Raw genomic sequence first — 19,739 nt, 5'->3', positions numbered from 1 at the left:
TCTATGACACCCATAGTGCCTCAGGTTCTGTATGGGAAGTACGAAGAAGCAGGTTGTTTTACACATAGGTCACTTTTCAGTTAGTTGTAGCTGCCACCTACCCAGTACTTATCCTTGAGTGGTTTTGAGCTGTTCACATGCATGGCTTACTTCATCCTCTTGCTGCCGCAGGTGGGGAGTCCTATTTCTATAGATGAAGAAGTGGAAATGCAAGAGGGTGTTAGAGTAGGCTATGGGTTCATCAGCCTGCAGCGGGAGCATGAACTTCAGCACATGGTGCTACTTTACTGGAGAGTAGGAATGAGTGACCAGGACTCCTTTTAATTGGACTGCCCTGTAGCTGCTTTTATATCAACAAATAAATGTGGGAAAATTTTAGTCATTATTCCTTGCAAAAGTGGTGAGTTTTGATCAAACTGCCTTTCAATGATGAAACATAAAACTATTGAGATAAAAAGATTTTGACAGAAGTATAGGAGCATAAACTTGCCCTCAGCAAAGTACAAATACTGCGTAGAAATGGGATATTTTGTCGCTGTGTTAGCTCTTCAGTGCTGGCCATATCTGCCATTTTCTCAGAGATGGCTGGGAGGACAGTGAGATTACCTGAGGTTCCTGTGGCAGCCTATGGCAGGAGCCAGGGTGGGTGGTGATCCATGACGTGCCTGTTGATTCCAGCCTCGGAGCTGATCATTTTGACAAAGTGGGAGGTTCGCCACAGAAAGATGAGTGTAGGCCCAGTGCCTTTAAGGGGGCTGGTGGTCAGTAGCTTTGGGGTTTCTGGATCAAGGCCATTCTCTGGGTGGAGGTCATGTCTCCTCCTATGTACCACCTGTGGTAGTTCTTAGGGCTTAATAGTTTAATTCATTTTATCCTTTTTCATAGTCCACATTGAAATAATCTTTCCAAATACTGTGTTAGTCTACAATTAGAATTAAGGAGCAGACAGATTTCATTGTGTTGTGCCCCATCTCAGCCCAGAGCCAAGAGGCCAGGGAGGAAGAGGACCAGCATCAGTAAGCCGTCTGGTAACTCGAGAAACCAGGTGTGAAAAGTATTTCTGCAGGAAATATAGGTCCCTCCTGCTAGGCCTTCACTGCTGCTGTTTAACCTTTGTAACTAAACCATAGCCTCCTGAGTCTTATTTTGATGCAACACAGGACTCTGCCTACTCCAGTTCTGCTGTGTGGAGCCTGTGCTCCAGACCCTGCTCCAGACCCTCAGGCTACCAGGGCCTTCATCTATATGGCTTGGTTTATTCAGTCTGAGCTCATAGTTAACTCTGTCCCTTCCACCAGGGGCCTGCCTGCTTCTCTCCATGGCCCATCAGGGAGGTTGGTGTTTCCCATATAATAAACAGCTCTTAGCCTGTTAGGACATGGTTCACTTGATGAAGTGATTTGAGAATCTTTCAGCTGCTTACAGATTAGTCTTTTTAAAATAAACTTATTTTGGTATAACTTTAAATTTACAGAAGAGTTATAAAGAAAGTACAGAGTTTGTGAGCGTCTTCCACTCAGCTTCATGCAGGTAGCATCCTGCAGCAGCACAGGTGTCAGAAATGAGGAGTCAGCAGAGGCGGCGCTGTTGATGCACCTGTTCTGTGGCATGAGCCTTGCGCGTTGCTGGCTTGTATCCTGCTTTTTCTTTGGAAGTGATCACAGGTCCAGGCTTCATTCAGGAAGGTAGAGCTCAGACTCCACCTGTTGGGGAGGGACTGTAAGTGCTTGCACTCTCCTGGCTCCCACCTCCTTATTTACCTAGTCCTTTCTGGAGCCTGGACTGTGTAGTCATGTTGTATTTGGGTCATTGATTTTATTGCTCTGACAATTACAGTTCTGGTCCCTGGGTGTCTTTTGGGGTGGGGTGGGGTGGCTGTCCCAATCATACCCTCTTTTTTTCCATGGGTACTTCCTCTCTTGCACCGTTGTATGCGCTCTGGGTTCATTCTAACTTCCCAGCCCAGCCACTGTCTCCTCTGAGGACCCTGGCCCCTTATAGCCAGACCTGGCATAGCACTGCTGAGATATACGAGTGCACCCTGTAGGCTGTGTGTCTCTGACCAGGCCTGTCTTCATCACCTGACACCACGGGGCGCCCCTGCTGTGCATGTCCATCTTCCTCAGACAGGTGAGATGCCAGCCATATTTTGGTATAAGGCCCCTGTCCCTCAGCCCCACCAGACATTCGCCAGGTGTTTAGAGTCCTGGGCCTTCTGCCCTCAGCCCTCAGTAGCTTCAGCCAAACACTGTTTCCTCAGGCTTCTTGGACAGCTCTCTTCATTGCTTATGTCACACATTTTATAACAGAGCTGAGGCATCTGTTGGGCTGCACTCTGCTTTGTGCCACAGTATCATTTGCACATTAGAACGCATTATCCAGCGATGTGTGTGTTGGGCAGATGCATGGAGTGTCATTGTGTTCGCCTCCCCAGACCTTCCTTTGCTTCTCTGGTTTTCTCTTTTCCTAGTTGAGTGACCATTCCCTTTCTGCTATCTGCTGGCTGGAAAGGCATGTCCCTGTAGCCTGGTGGTTTTGAGGCCATGTAACCCTCTTCAGATAAAGACATAATGGGCCTTAATAAGAGGGGAGAATACCAGACTCTTAGAAGCTGAAGAAAACTTGAAGGTCGTTAGTTGTCCCATCCTGGCTGGCAGGTTGGGTGTGGGGCCATGCTGGTTTCCTCCCACAATTGTGCTGATACCTGAGATGGGTACTGAAGGCCTGCCCGGCCCTAGACTGGAAGTCTGCTTGGGTGTGGTTCCTGTACTTTTTTTTTAGGAGACTAATTCTAGCAGTCAACTGTTTGTTCAGAGTGTATGTGCATTGGGAGAGGATTAGGTATTGTTAATCATTTGCAAATTAGCCTTATAGTAAATTATTAATAGCTCATCCACACTGCTTTTTAATACTGATCTGAAGTCAGATGTTCTGAATGAACAAGGACTTGTATTTGGGGCAGTGGAAGGCAGTGGTTGTCGCCTGTGACCTGCTCTGTGAGAATCTATAGAGCATCTTATTAACCGTAGAGACAGGTTAGGGAATCTTTGGGGGTCCATGGTATGCCCCCTTCTCCAGTGCTTTTTAGTTCCTGCTCTCTGAGTGCCAGGTGCCCAGTGAAACCTTGTTCCCTAAGGTAGGGAGCCGTGTCCTGAGTGGGGTAGCACTGAGATGGCTACGGGGGGGGGGGGCTACCAGCTTCCTCGTACTTTTTTCCTCTGAAGGATGTATCTGTCAGCATAATTCTACCACCCTGACATAACTGTTGATTTCTTTTTTCTCCATAGACACAGGTCTCCCTTAGTTGCATGTATAGTGAGTGTACTGTATCCAAAATGTTTGGTTTGCTATTTTGTCACACACACTTCCTAAGTTTCTCCACAAAACTGCATAGTTGCTGAACTTTCCCTGCTCTCTGGAATTAACTTATTCCCTGCAGTATCTGCCTGACCCATTTCATTTTATCAGTGTCTCTTATCAGGTGGGGTGTGGTGACTTTCAGGCTCAGTTTCCTGGAATGGGGTTACCCAGTCAAAGGGCAGCATCCTTATGGTCCTGGCAGTAGGCTGCTTTCCATTTTACCAGCCAGCGAACAGCCTTCTTTACAGCCTTCTTTTCTTGGCCAGGTCGGGACTTCTCTGCCACTGTCATTCCCCGGAATGGGGTCAGACACAGTGCCTCCCTGCCCGCTGTGTGTCTGTGCTTCCATCCTGCCTGCCTTCCTTCACCTGCCCCTGCCCCCAGACACAGCCCTTTCTTCCCCCTCCCACGTAGCAGAGTCCTAAGCCAGGCTGGTGAGAGCGCAAGGTTGTCATGAGTTAGGCAGAGAAGGTTCTGAACTGCTCCTGTCCTTGGTTTCCTAGAAAATGGGTAATATAAACCCCCCTACAAAATATAAACACTGACTCTTCAGTACTCCACTCACACATTTAGTCCCTCTCATCCCAACAGGCTGTGCCACTCTGGAGCCAGAGACCTGCTGCCTTTTCCTGTCCTGGAGGAGTGCTTGGTGGGTGTGACTCAGCCGCACCTTCAGGCCTCTTGCAGACAGACATATATATAGTCCGATTGTCATAGACTCTGGAAACAACTGGGCTTTGCTGATACATCTGTAAAATAAAAGCTCCAGTTAACAGTGATCAAGTCCAGGTTAGCCTTTCTAGAATAAGATGAGCCAACTAAGCTTTTTTTCTATTTTAGTGACAGAACAATGTTTTTTAGATTAAGGGATAAAATAGCATTTTTTACTCTGAGAAATAGTATTAATGCACTAGTTGAATTTTAATTTTTTTTAAGATTATTTATGCACACAGAACTGGGATACAGGTTAGAGGTGCAGGGGGTGAGAGGATTCACCAGAGACAGTGGGGAGCAGAACAGGCAGATGGGTTGAAATACACTGCTGAGGGGAGCAGCGGGCAGGTCAGGAGAAGAGGTCTGCTGCGCCATGTGGTTCATCCCCCCTGGCCGGGGATCGAACTCATGCTACAGTGACTGTGATACCTTCATAGTGCTGTGCTGTAACCCATTGCACCACCAGGGAGAGCCCTAATTGAGTGTTTTTTTCTTATAAAGTAAAATATTTCTAATAAAGTATGAAGAGACTCCAGAAAATTGTCCTTTATGACAGCATCTTTCAAAGGTTTGCTTTGCTTCTGAGTGAGATTTCAGTACAACTAACTTTCAAACCAAATTTGGCAACCACTTGTATGACTATTTTGAAAATCAGTAAGAAGTGAGAGTAACAATCGTGATGTCCAACAGGTGGCCATTGAGCACATAATTAAATGTAATTTAACTCGGACAGTATAGTAGAGATTTACATTTAAGGAACACATAGATTTTACCTTTAGGGGTCCTTGGAGAGTCGAATTTTCCACAGTTAATGGAATCACCTTTTTTGAAGATTCTATTCTCTAAAATACTTTATTTATTTATATATAAACATGGATTATATGCTTATTTATTGTATTTATTTATAATGTTCTATAGAAACAAGAAACCTGCCAGATTTTAGTTGGACGAATGGGTTGGGAAAAGAGGAATTAATTGCTTGTGATTTTAGGAAAATGTACAGTGCTTCTTGGTATGTTTTTAGGAATTGAAACCCGGGGGGCTTTCTGTCCTTGTGGGGCATGCACGGATCCCAGGTGGGTGGGCATGGCCTTGTTTGAGGCAAAGCCACCGGGAAGAAAGAGGCTTTGGTTTACAGTTTTCACCTATAGAAAGGCAGCCAGATTATACCTAGTCTCACTGGTGGTCTTAACTGTGGAGCTCTGACTCCAGACCTGATCCTGTGTACAAAATAAGTGTGACAGAGATGCTTGGTCAATGTGGTCATCCGTATCTTGGTCCCTTGTACTGAATGCTGTAGTGTGTGAAATACCTAGCAGATGGGTGACGAATAATACCTCTGTGTTTAAAAAAAAAAATCCCTGTGATTATTTGAGACTCACTTGATCTACTTTGAAGAAGTTATTTTTGATTTATGAAGATGACTCTGTGTCCTTTTTCCTTCATTTCTTCTTCTGTTTCTTTTTACCCCCCACCCCCATCTGTTTTTTGAACTCTGAAATACCATCTCTGGGGTTAGCTGACTTTGTTTATTTTCCAGTAGTGCAGTCTTTGAACTTGAGCGTTGGAAATTAATATGAACTAGATGGGGTCATGAAGCATGTTCAGAAGATGACTCCCTACTGAGATTTCTTGTTGAACACTGCACCACAGGCTTTATGGTGACACACTGCGACATGGCAGGGAGGGAGACCTTCCACATCCAGAATGTGCAGATTCTGCAGACTTAGCACATGGTGTAGCAACAACCCTGATGAAGCGTACTTCTCCCTTGGCAGGTCGCTCAGAGCATCGAGGACCATCATCAAGAAGTGATTGGTTTCTGCAGAGAAAATGGCTTCCACGGCTTGGTTGCATACGACTCCGACTACGCGCTGTGCAATATTCCCTACTACTTCAGTGCCCACGCCCTGAAACTGAGCCGCAACGGGAAGAGCCTCACCACCAGCCAGTATCTGATGCACGAGGTGGCCAAGCAGCTGGACCTGAACCCAAACCGCTTCCCCATCTTTGCCGCCCTGCTAGGTAGGTGGTGCGTGCTGCTGCACGCGGTGAAGGAGGGCCAGACCCTGGGAGGTGCCATACCTGGAGCTGAGTGGGCACTCCAGGCGCGGGTGTCCCTCGGGGCCTCCCTCGGGCGTGTAGTTTTTGGTTTAGTGGTGGTGCGCTGCTTTTGTTCAGTATTTGTTTATGTATTCTGCCTAGGCCAAAAAATTAAGTTTTATAGAGAAAGTAACATTTAAAAGTCATAAATGTTAACAGTCTCACCATGAAAATTAGGCATTTAAATCTTGGGGCATAAATTATGTTTACTCAAAGGGGGAAACATGCTCTGAAGGACACTTACTACTTTAAACAAGAGCAATAAACTATCTTGCTTCCAGCACCTGTATTTTAAGTACATCGATGAATGTCTTAAAAAATTCCCTTGACAGAATTCCTTATGATGAGTATCCAGAAAGGATGAAGTATTTTTTTAACTGAGGCTTAATTATTGATTTATTTCACTTAAAAATTAGTATCTAGTAGGTAATATATTTACCCGTCCCATTTTTTCTGTTTCCAGTTATTTTCTTTGTTCTTGTACTTGCTGTATGTATGTCTCTAGCAACTTTAATATTCAATTGTAATTTACTGAGTTCATAAAACCTGTGTTCATATAAGCAGCATGTTCTGACAAGGCCTTTCATAGTACCCATGACCTGAAGTGAGTTTAAGGGCTTACTGAGATACTTTTGACCTTTTGAGAAAGATTTGTGGTGTCCAGATAAAGTAGTATCTGTGTTCTTAGCGTTTAGGAGCCCAATCTGGTCATGTTTAAAGAGGGAGATTATGTTGTGGTTTATTTTTAGAAATTATTAATTATCAAGGTTGTTTTTTTTTTAATTTTAAAATTTAATTTTATTTATTATTATTATTTAAAGATTTATTTATTTATTTATACACAGAGCTGGGGTATAGGCCAGAGGGGCAGGGGTGGTGAGAGGCTTCACCAGAGACAGAGCGGGGAGCAGAACAGGCCGACTGACGACGTACACTGCTGAGGGGAGCAGCGGGTGAGACAGGAGAGGTCTGCTGCGCCATGTGGCACCTCCAGGGCAGGCTGGGATGGAGCTCATGCTGAAGTGGCTTTAGCTTCTTAGTGCTGTGCTTTAACCCACTGCACCACCAGGGAGGGCCTAATTATAAGGGTTTTATAAATATTCCAAAAACATTTTATGAAATTAGAAATCAGATCTAGGGATCCACAAGTTTTCAAATTATTTAGTGATAGCATTTCAAATGGTATGCTGACCATTTAGCACATTACTGATTTTATAAATTGCCTTTATTATTTATAGTTAATATCCAATATGCACCTTTATGTTGTTTTCTGTTCATTTTATAAAAAGATTTATTTATGCATACAAGAGCTGGGGTATAGGCCAGAGGTGTGGGGGTGAGAGGATTCACCAGAGACAGAGTGGCGATCTACTGAAACACACTGCTGAGGGGAGCAGTGGGTGAGACAGGAGAGGTCTGCTGTGCCATGTGTCAGTGACCTGGCTGCAGTGGTTGCTGATAGCTTCATACTTCTGAGACTTAATCCCTTGTACTGCCAGGGAGTCCCTCTGTCCATTTCCTTAAGTAACTCTTGGGACTTGGGATTTGGTGAATTGAAACTCATTTTCTAAATATACTTTCATACTTTAAAATAAATATGAAGTCAGAGGCAAGCAGGAGAGCTACTGCCAAAAATCTCAGACTCTTGATGCTTATCCCACAGAAAAGTTCTATGTATTCCATTAGCAGAGGAGAGAAATCACTGGAAGCCTGGATATTAGGACTCAGCTGTGGCCTGGACCTTGGTGGTTTCATGTCTGTTTCATGTTTATGTGCGAGCGACAGGTCCTTGGATAATGTCCTGTCATTATGACATGATGAGGATAAAGCAGCCCTGGCCCATGTGGAATGGTGTTATTCTAGGACCTTAATTTACCTTCTATTAGCAACTAATTAATGAATCAGCCACCTCATTGTATAGGCAATTCAATCATAATGTAAAAATCACAGAATTACTTAGGAGCATTACTTGTGAATTCTACCAGGATAAGTAACATACTAAAGTCAGTACCTGACTTTAATATGTCACTTGCTGAGTGCTTCAAGTGAAGGGTGCCTCTCAAGTGTCAGTTCTCACCTCTGTCTGGTTCTTCCTTATAGGCAGCCCTGGTGATGGGTGCTGGGCTAAAGGCACTCACTGGTATTGCTGTGCTTCTCACATCTATTTGTGGGCGTTGGTGGAAATCACAGGAGGGGTGTTGGTCCCTGGCATGATCTTTGTTATTTAACCTTACTTAGAGACAACTTATACCTGCACAGATTCTAGCTTTGGCTGTGAACCAAGCTCCCAGGACACAGTGTGAATGAGCTACAGTTGTCTTGTGGACAGTTGAAAACCTGAATCTACTTGTATTTGGCATTCTGGCATTATCGGACTGCTCTACAAACTGGTGTTTATTTTAATACAGCCTCGGGAAGTTTTATGCCATTTTTCCATGTGAACATTTGCTGGCTCTGTACTGGAAATCCATGTCAGACTTGGCATCACCAAGAAGCTGCCTGTGTCCATTTATTTGCTTTATGTTAAAAGATGGAGAACTGTTCTCATTTTTTGAGTGGAAGTTTATGTGCTCTGTGAATCGAGGCGGTCCTAGAAAAGTCACTGCAGAGTCTAAGGTGAGCGGAGGCAGAGTTCAGCCTGCAGCCACAGTGTTAGCCTCCTGTAACCACAAGGACCCATGCCAACAGCTCTCACCTCCTGTTTGTTTCCTAGGAAACCACATCCTGCCTGATGAAGACCTGGCCTCCTTCCACTGGAGTCTGCTTGGTCCAGAACATCCACTTGCCTCTCTGAAGGTACCGATTCATTTAATTTCCAGCATTTGTAACCAACTATGGATTTTGCCATTACTTTAACAGTATGTGTTTATTGTAGCAGGAGATTCCCAAAGTTAGACGTCTCATGTGCCCCCTAATTTTAGGGCCTGCATTGCCTTAAAAACACACCATATGCTCCCAACACCTGTATTTTAGGGAAATGTCAGAAAGCCCTTAACATTCCCCTAGAGGAATTCTTCATGTCATTTACCAAAGTAGAAGGAAAAACTGTTGAACAAGTGTTTAGATATTGATTTTCTTATAAATAGCAATTTTTCAATGATAATATAGTCATCTTTTGCTCAGATCAACATCTAGAAGAGTTTGATAGCTTTCATAATTTTCTAAAATTATAAAATAGTTTAAGGCATTACTGCTTTTGAATGAAGACAAGTGCGCTAGAGCACTGGTTCTTTTGTACTGTTTCATAAACAGTATTTATTTTCTTATCTTTCTTTCCTGTTTGTGAAAGTGCTGAACACTTAACTGATTTTCTAAAGGGGAAGGTTTACGATTTGATGTGAGTATCCTAGTAACCAGTGGGTTGGAGTGAACGCTGCCCTGGGAGTGGCTTCCTTTGGTTCCCTGCTCCATTTGCTGGGTCATTGACTCAGCAGTCTGCACTGTTAGGGTGACATCATCAGGCCTCTTGTTAGTGGGGCTGGGAAGTGGGTGGAGCGCTGGTCCCCACTGGCTAAGGGCAGAGCCCCCTCAGGCCCCCCTTTGGTGCAGTGGTGTCCTGAGTATCAGCTTTTGCCTGTAAAATTCTTGGTTCTGTCAGAACTGCGCCCCACCGTGTGCGCCTGCCCCCCTCCCCCCCGACCTCCCCCCACCCTCCCGGGCTGCCTGGCAAACAGTTATAATTGTGGGTTGGTGTTAAATTGGAGTTTGTAGGGTATGAGTTTCAGTGATCCTGAAAGTCCCCATGCCATCTCTTCCTGCTTTTTTCACTTTGGTCCTGCTGTTTGGAATTGTCTTTCCGTCCTTGATGTGTCTGAACATTTTCCTTTCCGTTCTGACAGTTCTTGGTGTGGGGGTTTATAGCTTCTCCTCTTGTTAGAAACTACTTGGTTGCTTTGCTTTTTTGTCCCTGAAGGAGAAAAGCCTTCTGTTTGCTGTTGGCTGTGGTTTTCTTGGCTCGAGCTTCCCTTCTTACAGTGTTGCGCCTGGTAGCCTCCACTCCTGCGGCTGCACGGAGCATTGAGATGCAGGCTGAAGACAGGTGGTGTCAGGGGGCCTTTGCAGTGCTGTGCTCATCGGCTTGTTGGCAGCACGTGTGGACACGCTGAGGCAAGGTGAAGGCTGGGTTCTTAGGAAGCTTACACGGTTTAATAGCCAGGTGAGAGCCTCCCGCGTCTCCACTTCATGTTCACAGCTAGGTTGAGCTGGCATGGCTTTGTGGGTGTAATCAAGAATGATACTTGAGAATTACAAGCAGCAAAACACTCAATTGGAATAAATAAGTGGTTCTTTAGTAGGCAGCTACCTTATTTTGCATTTGTGGATGTGGAAGACATTTTTTTGGGCGTTTGTTCTGGCTTAGATATTTTTATAATGTTGAGGTCCTAGCCCCTGGGTGCCCCACAAAATGCTGAAATAATATATAGATATCAGCTCTACTGAGTCATGCATGAGGTGGCCGTTGTGCTGGGTGAGGGTTGCCATCATAGGGCCCTTCAGGGAGGGGATCCGTCCTGATCCTAATTCACCACACCTCCCCTTGTCCCTCCTAACCCCTCCATCTGTTGGCCAGATTTCATGCAAAGATGGGGTGACCCACTGCCTGGAGATGCTAGAGGCTTGCAGCAGCGCACCCAGTCCTCCCGGGCATCCCCACGGCCCTCCCAGTCTGGCCCCTGGGAGGCTGCTGGCGTAGCTATTTAAACAGGAAATAGCTTATTGGGGAAAATGATGCTGAAAGTGAGTTTGCCAGATGAGGAAGAGGTAGTTATCATCAATTTCCATACAAACAGGATCTATTTATTATTTAATTATCCTGCTTAGAACAAAGAAGTTATACCATCTCCTGGAGGCCAGCTCCAAATTTTTGTTTCCTGCAAAGTAAGCAACTAACAATTACCCAAATTGCTACAAAGTACCATAAAAAGGCATTTGATCATAGACATTTGCTTTTTAAATAAACAGAATTTACTTTATACCCTTGGACATAGAAAGTACATATGTTTCCAACTTTAATTTAGATAAGTTGCACTTTATTGACTTTTAGGAACTTCAAATGTTAAACTTTTAAATGTTAAATTAAAAACAACTGCTCAAAGGAAAAAAAAAGGGGGAGAAGTAGGACTTTCATTAAAATAGTTTGAAGCCTGTTCCAAAATAGTGAGGACTTCATTTATTTGATGTGAGTGTTTGGTTTTTATAAATAGATAGGGCAGATTGCTAGAACTTTCCTGTGGGGTTTGTCATGGGGTGAGTACCAGGCACTGTTCCAGAACATCTTTTGGGAAATTTAGGAACTTAGGGATGGCTCTTTCTGTGAGTTGGCAGTCTTGATACGCTTTTCTCACTTGAAATTTCTCAAACCTTCACGTGTATGGTGTATTTGTCATGTGTCTCTGTGTGTGTTTGTGTGTGCTTTGTATGTGTATACTGTGTAGCATGTATTTATATGTACATTTTATAGTTTTATTTGAAGTGGTCAGGAATTTCAAGGATTTGTACTTTGCACATTTAAGGTTCTCTTGGTTCTCAGTCTTCCATTCAGTAGGGATGCATGATTTCACTCTGACATACTGTGACAAGGTTTGTAAAGGAAATGCAAATAAATTTGTCAGGAATGTCAGAAGTATAACCAACTGGATGTTTATAAATACGTCCCTATCCAAATGCCTGGGGTCTTGCTACTACTAAAGGAATTCTGTGCAAAATGCTTTTGAAACTCGCACTGTGACTTTAGTACAGTTGCTGGTTGAAGGCTTTGAGATTATAAAAAAGCACCACCTGAGTTTTAGTTGTTTTAAAGGGAAAGGTTCTGTGTGCGGCAAAGCCTCTCCATGTGCCTGGTGGTGAGGAATGGGCTGCTGGGTTCTGGGGGACACCCAGGGCCTGCCCTAAGGCAGAGGGTGGATGTGGAGAATAGACTGGAAATGAAGGGGTGGGTAGTGGTGGATGTGAGGAGGAACTCAGCCTACGTGGTCTTACCCATCCACTCAGAAGGTGGGGGCCACTTACACTGCGGGACGATCGGTGTTGTGGGTACGGGGTGGTAGCAGCCACAGGAGCGGCATGAGCCCTGGTTCTCACTGGGTGACAGGCATGCTCGCTGGAGTGACCTCACACATCCTGCTGCCCGCTTTAAACCCACAGCACCCGCATGCTTGTTAGTGGGGAGGCTTGCTTCATGGGCACTAGTGAGCAGAGGGAGGGAGAGGGCTGCTTCCCCAGGACACAGGGGCAGCAGTCCAGACATGGGAATCCTGTGTCATAAAAAGAAAATTGAGTCACTCTTGTGCATCTGTAAAAATATGATAGTAACCTAGAAGTGTGAGTGTCTGTCTTTCCAGAGGTTGGTTTTGTTCCATTTGCTTAGGTTGGTTTTCTAATTTTCTTTTCTTTCCTCCCTTAAAACAACGCAGACTTATTATCTTCCAGTTCTAAGATCACAAGGTCCAAAATAGGTTTCATAAAACTAATATCAAGGTGTGGATAGAGCCTCTTTCCTTATGGAGACTCCACAATACTGCCTGCCATTTCCCCCTGTGGAGGCCTCTTCCTCCAAGGTCAAAGTCAGCGCTGACTGAGAAGTTCACACCCCAATCTCTGACCCTTTTCATGTGGGAGGAGCAGTTTTCATACTGCCCGGCAAAGTCTAGGCTGTGGGCTGGGCCTCAGGTCGCTGACAGCCCTTCTTCCCCGTAGCGCCCAGTGGGCAGTGCTGGGGGCAGAGCCCTGACACGGTTTTGCCCTCGTATCCCTACGACTAAGTAGGAACTAAAGATGCAATTTCTTACCATCATTCAGGGTTTTTTTTGTTTGTTAATTTTTGGGAGCAAAGTACTTGAGTGATCTGTTTCTAAGAACAAGGATGTTCTATATTATAATTTACAAGCTAAATATTATTAAGATAACCTTTTTCATATTTTTTAGTTTTCATGAAAACGCAACACAAACCTTTTAAAAAAGTTGTTTACTTTTCCCGGTACCATCTATTCCAGGATGATAGAATATTCCTGCCCTTTACTGGTAGCTTTCACTGAACATGTTAGTTAGAGGCGCCTCTTCCTCAGCTGACCTTGGCTTCTCGCTGCAACTGCGCCCTGATAGGGTAGCTGCCTCCTGGAGGCACCTGATAGAAGTATGTGGGAGGGTCCAGGGTTTCTCCCAGCTGTGCTTGCTGTGGTGGGCACAGGGCCACTCTTATACTGACCATGAATGGGCACAGCCCTCAAAAGTAGTGAAAGGCTGCCAGACACTCTTCTGATGCCTTGGGGGAAGCACTGCTTGTATTTGTTCACCTGAGAGGGATACCAGGGCCTCAGCACATAGCCTTGAGGCCTTGCTTTCCCAGCTGGGATGGCACCTCCCCAGAGCAAATGCCCCAGCACTCCGGGCCGCCATGGGAACTCACCTGCTGCTTCCTGTGCTTGTGTCCACAGGTCCGCGCCCACCAGCTGGTCTTGCCGCCATGTGATGTGGTGATCAAGGCTGTGGCTGACTATGTCCGCAACATCCAGGACACCTCTGACCTGGACGCCATTGCTAAAGATGTTTTCCAGCTTTCCCAGGTGACATGTGACTGTGGGGCGGCCTCTGTAAGGGTGTGTGGGCGGTGACAGCAAGACCAGGGGCCTCCAGTCTGGTGGGGGGAGTTGGCTCCTCTCCTAGCTGCTCCTACCTTCCTTCTGGCTTCCCCTCTGCTCTGCATGTGGGGGATTTAAGGTGGACTGGTTGGCGAGACCTCAGCCCCTGCATTCCCAGTGTGGTGTAATGGTATAACAGGACCTTTAAAAGAGGCATCAGATGGTCGAGGGCACCACGCATCTGGCTCTGCATCCCTTCAGGAGATGGCAGGGATTTTCTTAGCCTTTTGAGGTCAGGGTTAGTAGAAGAGGAGACTTTGTGTGGGCCCTGTGCATTCTCTGGGTAGTAAACTGCTGTTTACTTGCTGGATACAGAGAGCAAACCTTTGCAGCTCAGGGCAGTTAGGTGTGAAGCCAGAACCCAGGGCTCTTGGCTGCAGCTTTGTAGACTGTTGCTCAGAGTTGTTTGATTTGCTTTCTTCAATAATACATTGACTTTCCTTGAAGATTTTAATGACATTCAACTCTTACCTAGCTCAAAAAGCTGCAAATAAATTTATTATATATATATAACATATATATATATAATTTTAAGACTATATTAATCCATACTACCAGTGGTATGCTAACTTACAAAGGTTTTCCTGTGTTGATTTCAGTCTAGAACAGATGACAAAGTGATTCGATTTAAGAGAGCGATCGGCTATTACTCAGCCACTAGCAAGCCGATGGCGTTTCACCCACCTCCTTACTTAGGTAAGTGACAGGTCTCTGACTCTGACTGTGTGTATCCAGGGACTGAATGTTCACTGGGTGCTCCTGTAGGTTTATTCTTTGAAATGGTATTTCTGTAGTTATGCAAATAAGTATTGCTGAGCTTCCTGAGAGACTCACTAGGAATCCCTGAATCTGTCAAGGATTAATAGGCAGCTTAGAGCCCTGTTACAGAGGAGGAAAGCAGGGCTATGAAATCCCATGGAATGGGTACCCTTGCAGAAGCCCTTAGAATTGGAGGATCCTGTCTACAAATGCCTTAATAAATGTGGTGTTCGTGTATTCTCTTCTGTTGCTTTTTTTTTTTTTTTTTAAGATTTATTTGTTTATGCATACAGAACTGGGGGGTATAGGCCAGAGGTGCGGGGGCTTGGGGGTCGTGGTGAGAGAATTCACCAGAGAGCAGAGGAGCAGATCGATGGAGTACACTGCTGAAGGGAGCAGCAGGATTGGAGGGTCAGGAGACGTCTGCTGCGCCATGTGGGTCAACTCCCTGGCCTGGGATGGAACTCCCTGGCTAGGACTCATCGTGCTGCAGTGACTGTGGATAGCTTCATAGTGCTGTGCTTTGACCCATTGCACCACCAGGGAGGGCCCTCTGTTTCTTTTTTAAACAGAAGACTGAATTAACTCAGAGATTTGAATTGAAATAATTAGAAGCCGTTGACCTGAAGCCTGCTTGAGTCTCATGGGGCCATACCTATCCTCCTAAATTTGATTTACTTCCTTGGGGTCCAGAGGTCTAAAATGAAATGATCCCTCCAGCTGTTTTTTTTTCCTTAAAAGCTTTGTTACTTCATGTAATGAAGCATGTTTCCAAGACTGCAGAAGATCTCTTTTGTTGGTTCAGAAGATTAGTCCCTAAGTGGAATCATTTCCTCATCCTGTCCTCAGGTGGTAGCTAGGTGACAGCCCCAATTGTGTGTTCCAGCCCAGCATTTCTGTTGATGGTCGGTGCAGAGGTAGCAGAGGTGGACTCTGTGGTGGGTACAACAGGTGAATTGCTATTTTCACGGGCGTGCTCAGGGAAGGGGCATTTCCTCTGTGGGCCCAAGCCTTTGCTGGCATTGTCAGCATGGCTCTGGCTCATGCTGCTACTGCCCCTCATCAGTCAGGGGTTTAAAATGTCAGGTGATGCAGACATGCCATCACGCTCGCCTACTCCTCCTAGCTCCCCACCCCAGTGACTGGTGCTCTCTAGACCCTGCCTCTTTCTTGCTGGCTGGGCCTTGCTGCTCCTTCTCGGGGCCTTGAGGGCTTGTGCTCCAGTTCCAAGAGCCAGGTATCTCAGTACCTCCTAAAAGGCTTTTCTGGACCAGCCAAACTCACCATTCAAGCTGTGGCGTAACTTGCTCTGTTCAAACTCAGCAGACACCTTTGAAGTCTCATCAGTGCATGCGGACTTGTCTTAGTATTTTCAAAGCTTGCCTGAGACTCTGCAAGGTGGGTGTTTGGTGGTCTGCTTAACCATTTCCCACTATCATCATCTAGAATATATTCTGTTTCTTGGTATTACAATGATCAGTGTTTGTTATCACCAGATGTCAATATGCAATATGATCCTATACTATACTTATCTACTTTTTTGACATTTGACTTTTTTAATCATAAGTACAGTCAGTTTTACAGCTTTGCTTTACTAGATCCACATTTCCAAAGTTTTTACTTGTTTGTTATTTTTTAAGATGTAAAGTTGTAACAGTAAGCCCGAACTATAAAGGATAGCATCGTGCATAGCAGTGTACATCACAGTGACATCTTTGCTTCACATCTTTCTTTCTTTCTTTTTTAAATGTATTTATTTATGGATACAAGAACTAGGGAAAGGCCAGAGGTGCAGGGGGTGAGAGAATTTACCAGAGACAGAGCGGAGAGCAGATAAGGTAGATTGTCTGAAGTACACTGCTGAGGGGAGCAGCGGGCAGGTCAGGAGAGGTCTGCTGTGCCATGTGGGTCACCCCCTGGCCTGTAATCGAACTCATGTTGCAGTGGCTGCGGACAGCTTCAGTTAAACCCACTATACCACAGCGAGGGCTCACATCTTTCTCTTTTTAAAACAAATACATTATTAGGCTTGTCTAAGTCTTGTTGAGCCCTTGAACAGGAGTTTGTATTTTCTCACCTCATGCATGCAGAATAATGAACAGCAGTGTTTTGCTGTTCACTTCAATACTATGCTTGCACTTGTCATTCTGCACATGGTGCCTTTGAGGTGTGCCCAGATGGGGAAAAGGACAGTTTCCCTCTGCGTGTCCCCATCCAGGCTTGAAGACTTTAGCCAAGTGTGCACAGAGGCCATACACACAATGGAGACTCTCAGCGGGTTGTTCTAAGGAGGATATATATTGTTTCTAGAAAGGCGGCAGGAAATTTAGGAAGGAAAGAAAGAACAAAGAATTAATCAATTTAAAGAAAAAATAATTTTGTAGGGTTTAAGCATGTATGTGTAGAAAAAGATCACACAGGCCATGGTCTAAGGTGGTCAGGTTGCAGGACTAGTAGCTTCTACCTCCCAGACCACTATGGAGACTAATTTCCTGTGTCTAAAGCAGTAACTGTATGGGCTACTAAATATCATCCTTGGATTTTCTGGCTTTTGATTTCTGTTTTTAATTTTCTTTTTATTTCTTTGAATTCAGAGTACTGAGGGGTAGCCAATCTTTAGTCTCAGTGGTCAGTATTTATAGCTTCTAGTCTCTGCCTCTAACGTTGCATTCACCAGCACTGGCACCTTTCCTGGGGCTCTGCTGGGGTGGGGACCACTGAAAGCCACTGGGGTAACGTGTCACTGGGGCATCCTCTTGACTCCCAAGGGGTCCATGGACTCTGCCTCTATCCCCGTGGCCTTTCATTCCCTTTTGAGCGAGTCTATTTTAGTGGCTGTGCTATGACGTAGTTTAGGCTCACTGGGCTTTTGAAAGGTTATTTTGTAAAAAATCTGAAAATTGTGATTTAGGAAGAACTGAAATACATCTTGATTTCATCTGCTGTCTGTGTTAAAGTTGGTGGACATTCTGCTCAGGCTGGATCTCTGGGTGACTTCTCCATGGTCCTGTCCAGGGGAGATCGAGCAGTCATTCTGTCAGAGACCTTGAAGGTGGTGGACTTTCTTTTAGGATGGATGCCTTGGCTGTTCCTTTTTTTTTTTCACATAGAAGAACTGTGATGTAATATAGGCCAGAAGTGGGTGGAGGGGGTAAGGGATAAGAGGATTCACCAGAGGCAGAATGGGGAATAGAGCAGTCAGATCCACTGAAATACACCGCTGAGGGGAGCAGCGGGAGGGTCAGGAGAGGTCTGCTGCGCCATGTGGGTCAGCTCCCTGGCCGGGATTAAACTCAAGCTGTCATGGTAGCCAGCTATGGAGATAGTGCTTGGGAGTTAACCCCTGGGTCACAAGGGAAGCCCTTTGCTATTTCTAAAACCCTTGGCTGGCCATCTTTGCTCTTAAACACCAGTAATTCAAACTCTGATTAAGTGAACCCACGATTGTGTCTGACCAAAATTTGGGTTAATAGTGCTGTAGACCTTTGTACTGTGCTGCTCATAATTGGAACACATAACTCAGCACCTGTCTGCGTAGGATTTTGCAAAATGTCACTTTGTTCTATATTTTGTCTGATGTCAGATCTTAGCAGTCGTGTATAAGTAGTAGATGGTTGATTGTTTAGTAGGTGGGGCCGAGGCCAGGGCTGAAGCCCTCAGCCCTCTCTGACTAGTTCTCTGATGAGCTTCTCAGTCTGCATTGTTCCCCTCAAATCCATTTTAGCTTATTGTGGAAGTGCTGTGGTCTCATGTGGGACTGAAGAGATGAGAGGCTGGGTGGCATGTCTGGTCCCACACAGCCAGCACAGCCCCTGACGGCAGTGTGCTGCTTCCCACAGAAGTCTTCTATGTTAAAAAATGCTTTTTGATTATGCGAATACTCTCATATGGTTATTCAACACTATCCTCCCGCCTCTCTCATAAGCCTGCGTACTTTTCGAACAAAAACTCAGCTCTTTGGATGAGTGTAGTGAAAGGAAGAGTGAGGAGTTGGTGGTGTTTCTCCATTTTGTCCTGGTGCCACTTCTGAGGGAGGTCCTTGTCACCAGAAGACAGACAATAGCTCTGCTTCGCTGCTCTGGGCTCTGAGAACAAGGACTGATTCACAAGAAGACATGCAGCACTCAGGCAAGCCCTGGCTGATGAGGCATTTTTGCAGCCTTCAGAGAAATGTAGACAAGTTAACTCATTCACTGGACCAAGTTCTGATAGAATGTAACTAGCTCTGTGGATTCTTAAAGGTTTATTTGAGGTCAAGATTGCTATATGATCTTAGAGAACATATTCCTTCCTAGAAAATGTTTGGTTTTAAGTAAGAATAGCTTTCTTTTAATGGAAGTTATGCTTTTCAGGAAGGTTGTGGCATATAATGCCAAATAGATTAGAACAAAATTGTTCTTCTTCACTGGAAATTGCTGCTGAGTGACCACGGAACCCTGCCTCCACCTTGTGGACTTAGCACTTGGTCAGGGCTGTCTCCTGTGCATGCATGTGTGAGTGCACATGTCCTCCTGAGGCAGGCACACCTGTCTGCATGTGGGTGCGTGTGCACGTGTGTGTGCACTGCTGGCAGTGTGTGCACAGGCCTGCACTGCTGTCCCAGCTTTCATTGCCATCTGCCAGAGGGCGGAAGCTGACTCCGTCTGGGCTTCTGCCTGTATCGGAGACCTGGGCATTTCTAAACTTGAACTTGTGCCACTGAGAGGCAGGGGCAGCCAGTGACCTTGTGGCTATTGAGTTCAGGAGCCCTCCAAGGGCTGAAGGAAGGGAGCAATGGCTGAGGACTGTGCCCAGCCAGCTCCATAGGACCGGATTCGACTTGGAGGCCCTGCTCTGAGGTGTCAGGGGAGTTTTCTTTCAGAGAAGAGAGGAAAGGTTTGGAGCACTGCATTTTTATTTATTTTTATTTAAAGGTGTTTCTTTTTCTTGCATGTCAGTGCTATAGAAATGATATTGGTGGGTTGTGTGTTTCTCACTGGCATGGCTCAAATGTGCAGGTAGGAAAACCTTCCTGTAAAGGACATTGACACCCAGGAGTTATTGTTTTTATTTTATTTTATTTTATTTTATTTTTATTAAGATTTATGTATTTTTTTAAAAGATTTATTTATTTGTTCATACAGAATTGGGGTACAGGCCAGAGATGCGGAGGGTGAGAGGATTCAC

At 45.2% G+C, this 19,739-nt stretch overlaps 1 protein-coding gene across 2 annotated transcripts in view; it reads left to right on the top strand.

The window, feature by feature from the left end:
- LOC101622337 (constitutive coactivator of PPAR-gamma-like protein 1) overlaps positions 1-19,739 on the top strand; it is a 79,392-nt gene that overhangs the window by 10,364 nt on the left and 49,289 nt on the right. For both annotated transcript variants that reach the window (XM_012726464.1, XM_012726465.1), the window contains 4 exons: positions 5,853-6,099; positions 8,891-8,973; positions 13,611-13,739; positions 14,414-14,510. In XM_012726464.1, the coding sequence (XP_012581918.1) occupies positions 5,853-6,099; positions 8,891-8,973; positions 13,611-13,739; positions 14,414-14,510 (556 nt within the window). The remainder of the gene's footprint in view (positions 1-5,852; positions 6,100-8,890; positions 8,974-13,610; positions 13,740-14,413; positions 14,511-19,739) is intronic.

This window comes from Condylura cristata, unplaced genomic scaffold (assembly GCF_000260355.1).
Source record: "Condylura cristata isolate star-nosed mole 26May11 unplaced genomic scaffold, ConCri1.0 scaffold00017, whole genome shotgun sequence".
NCBI lineage: Eukaryota > Metazoa > Chordata > Mammalia > Eulipotyphla > Talpidae > Condylura > Condylura cristata.
This window is presented reverse-complemented; position numbering and strand designations above follow the sequence as displayed.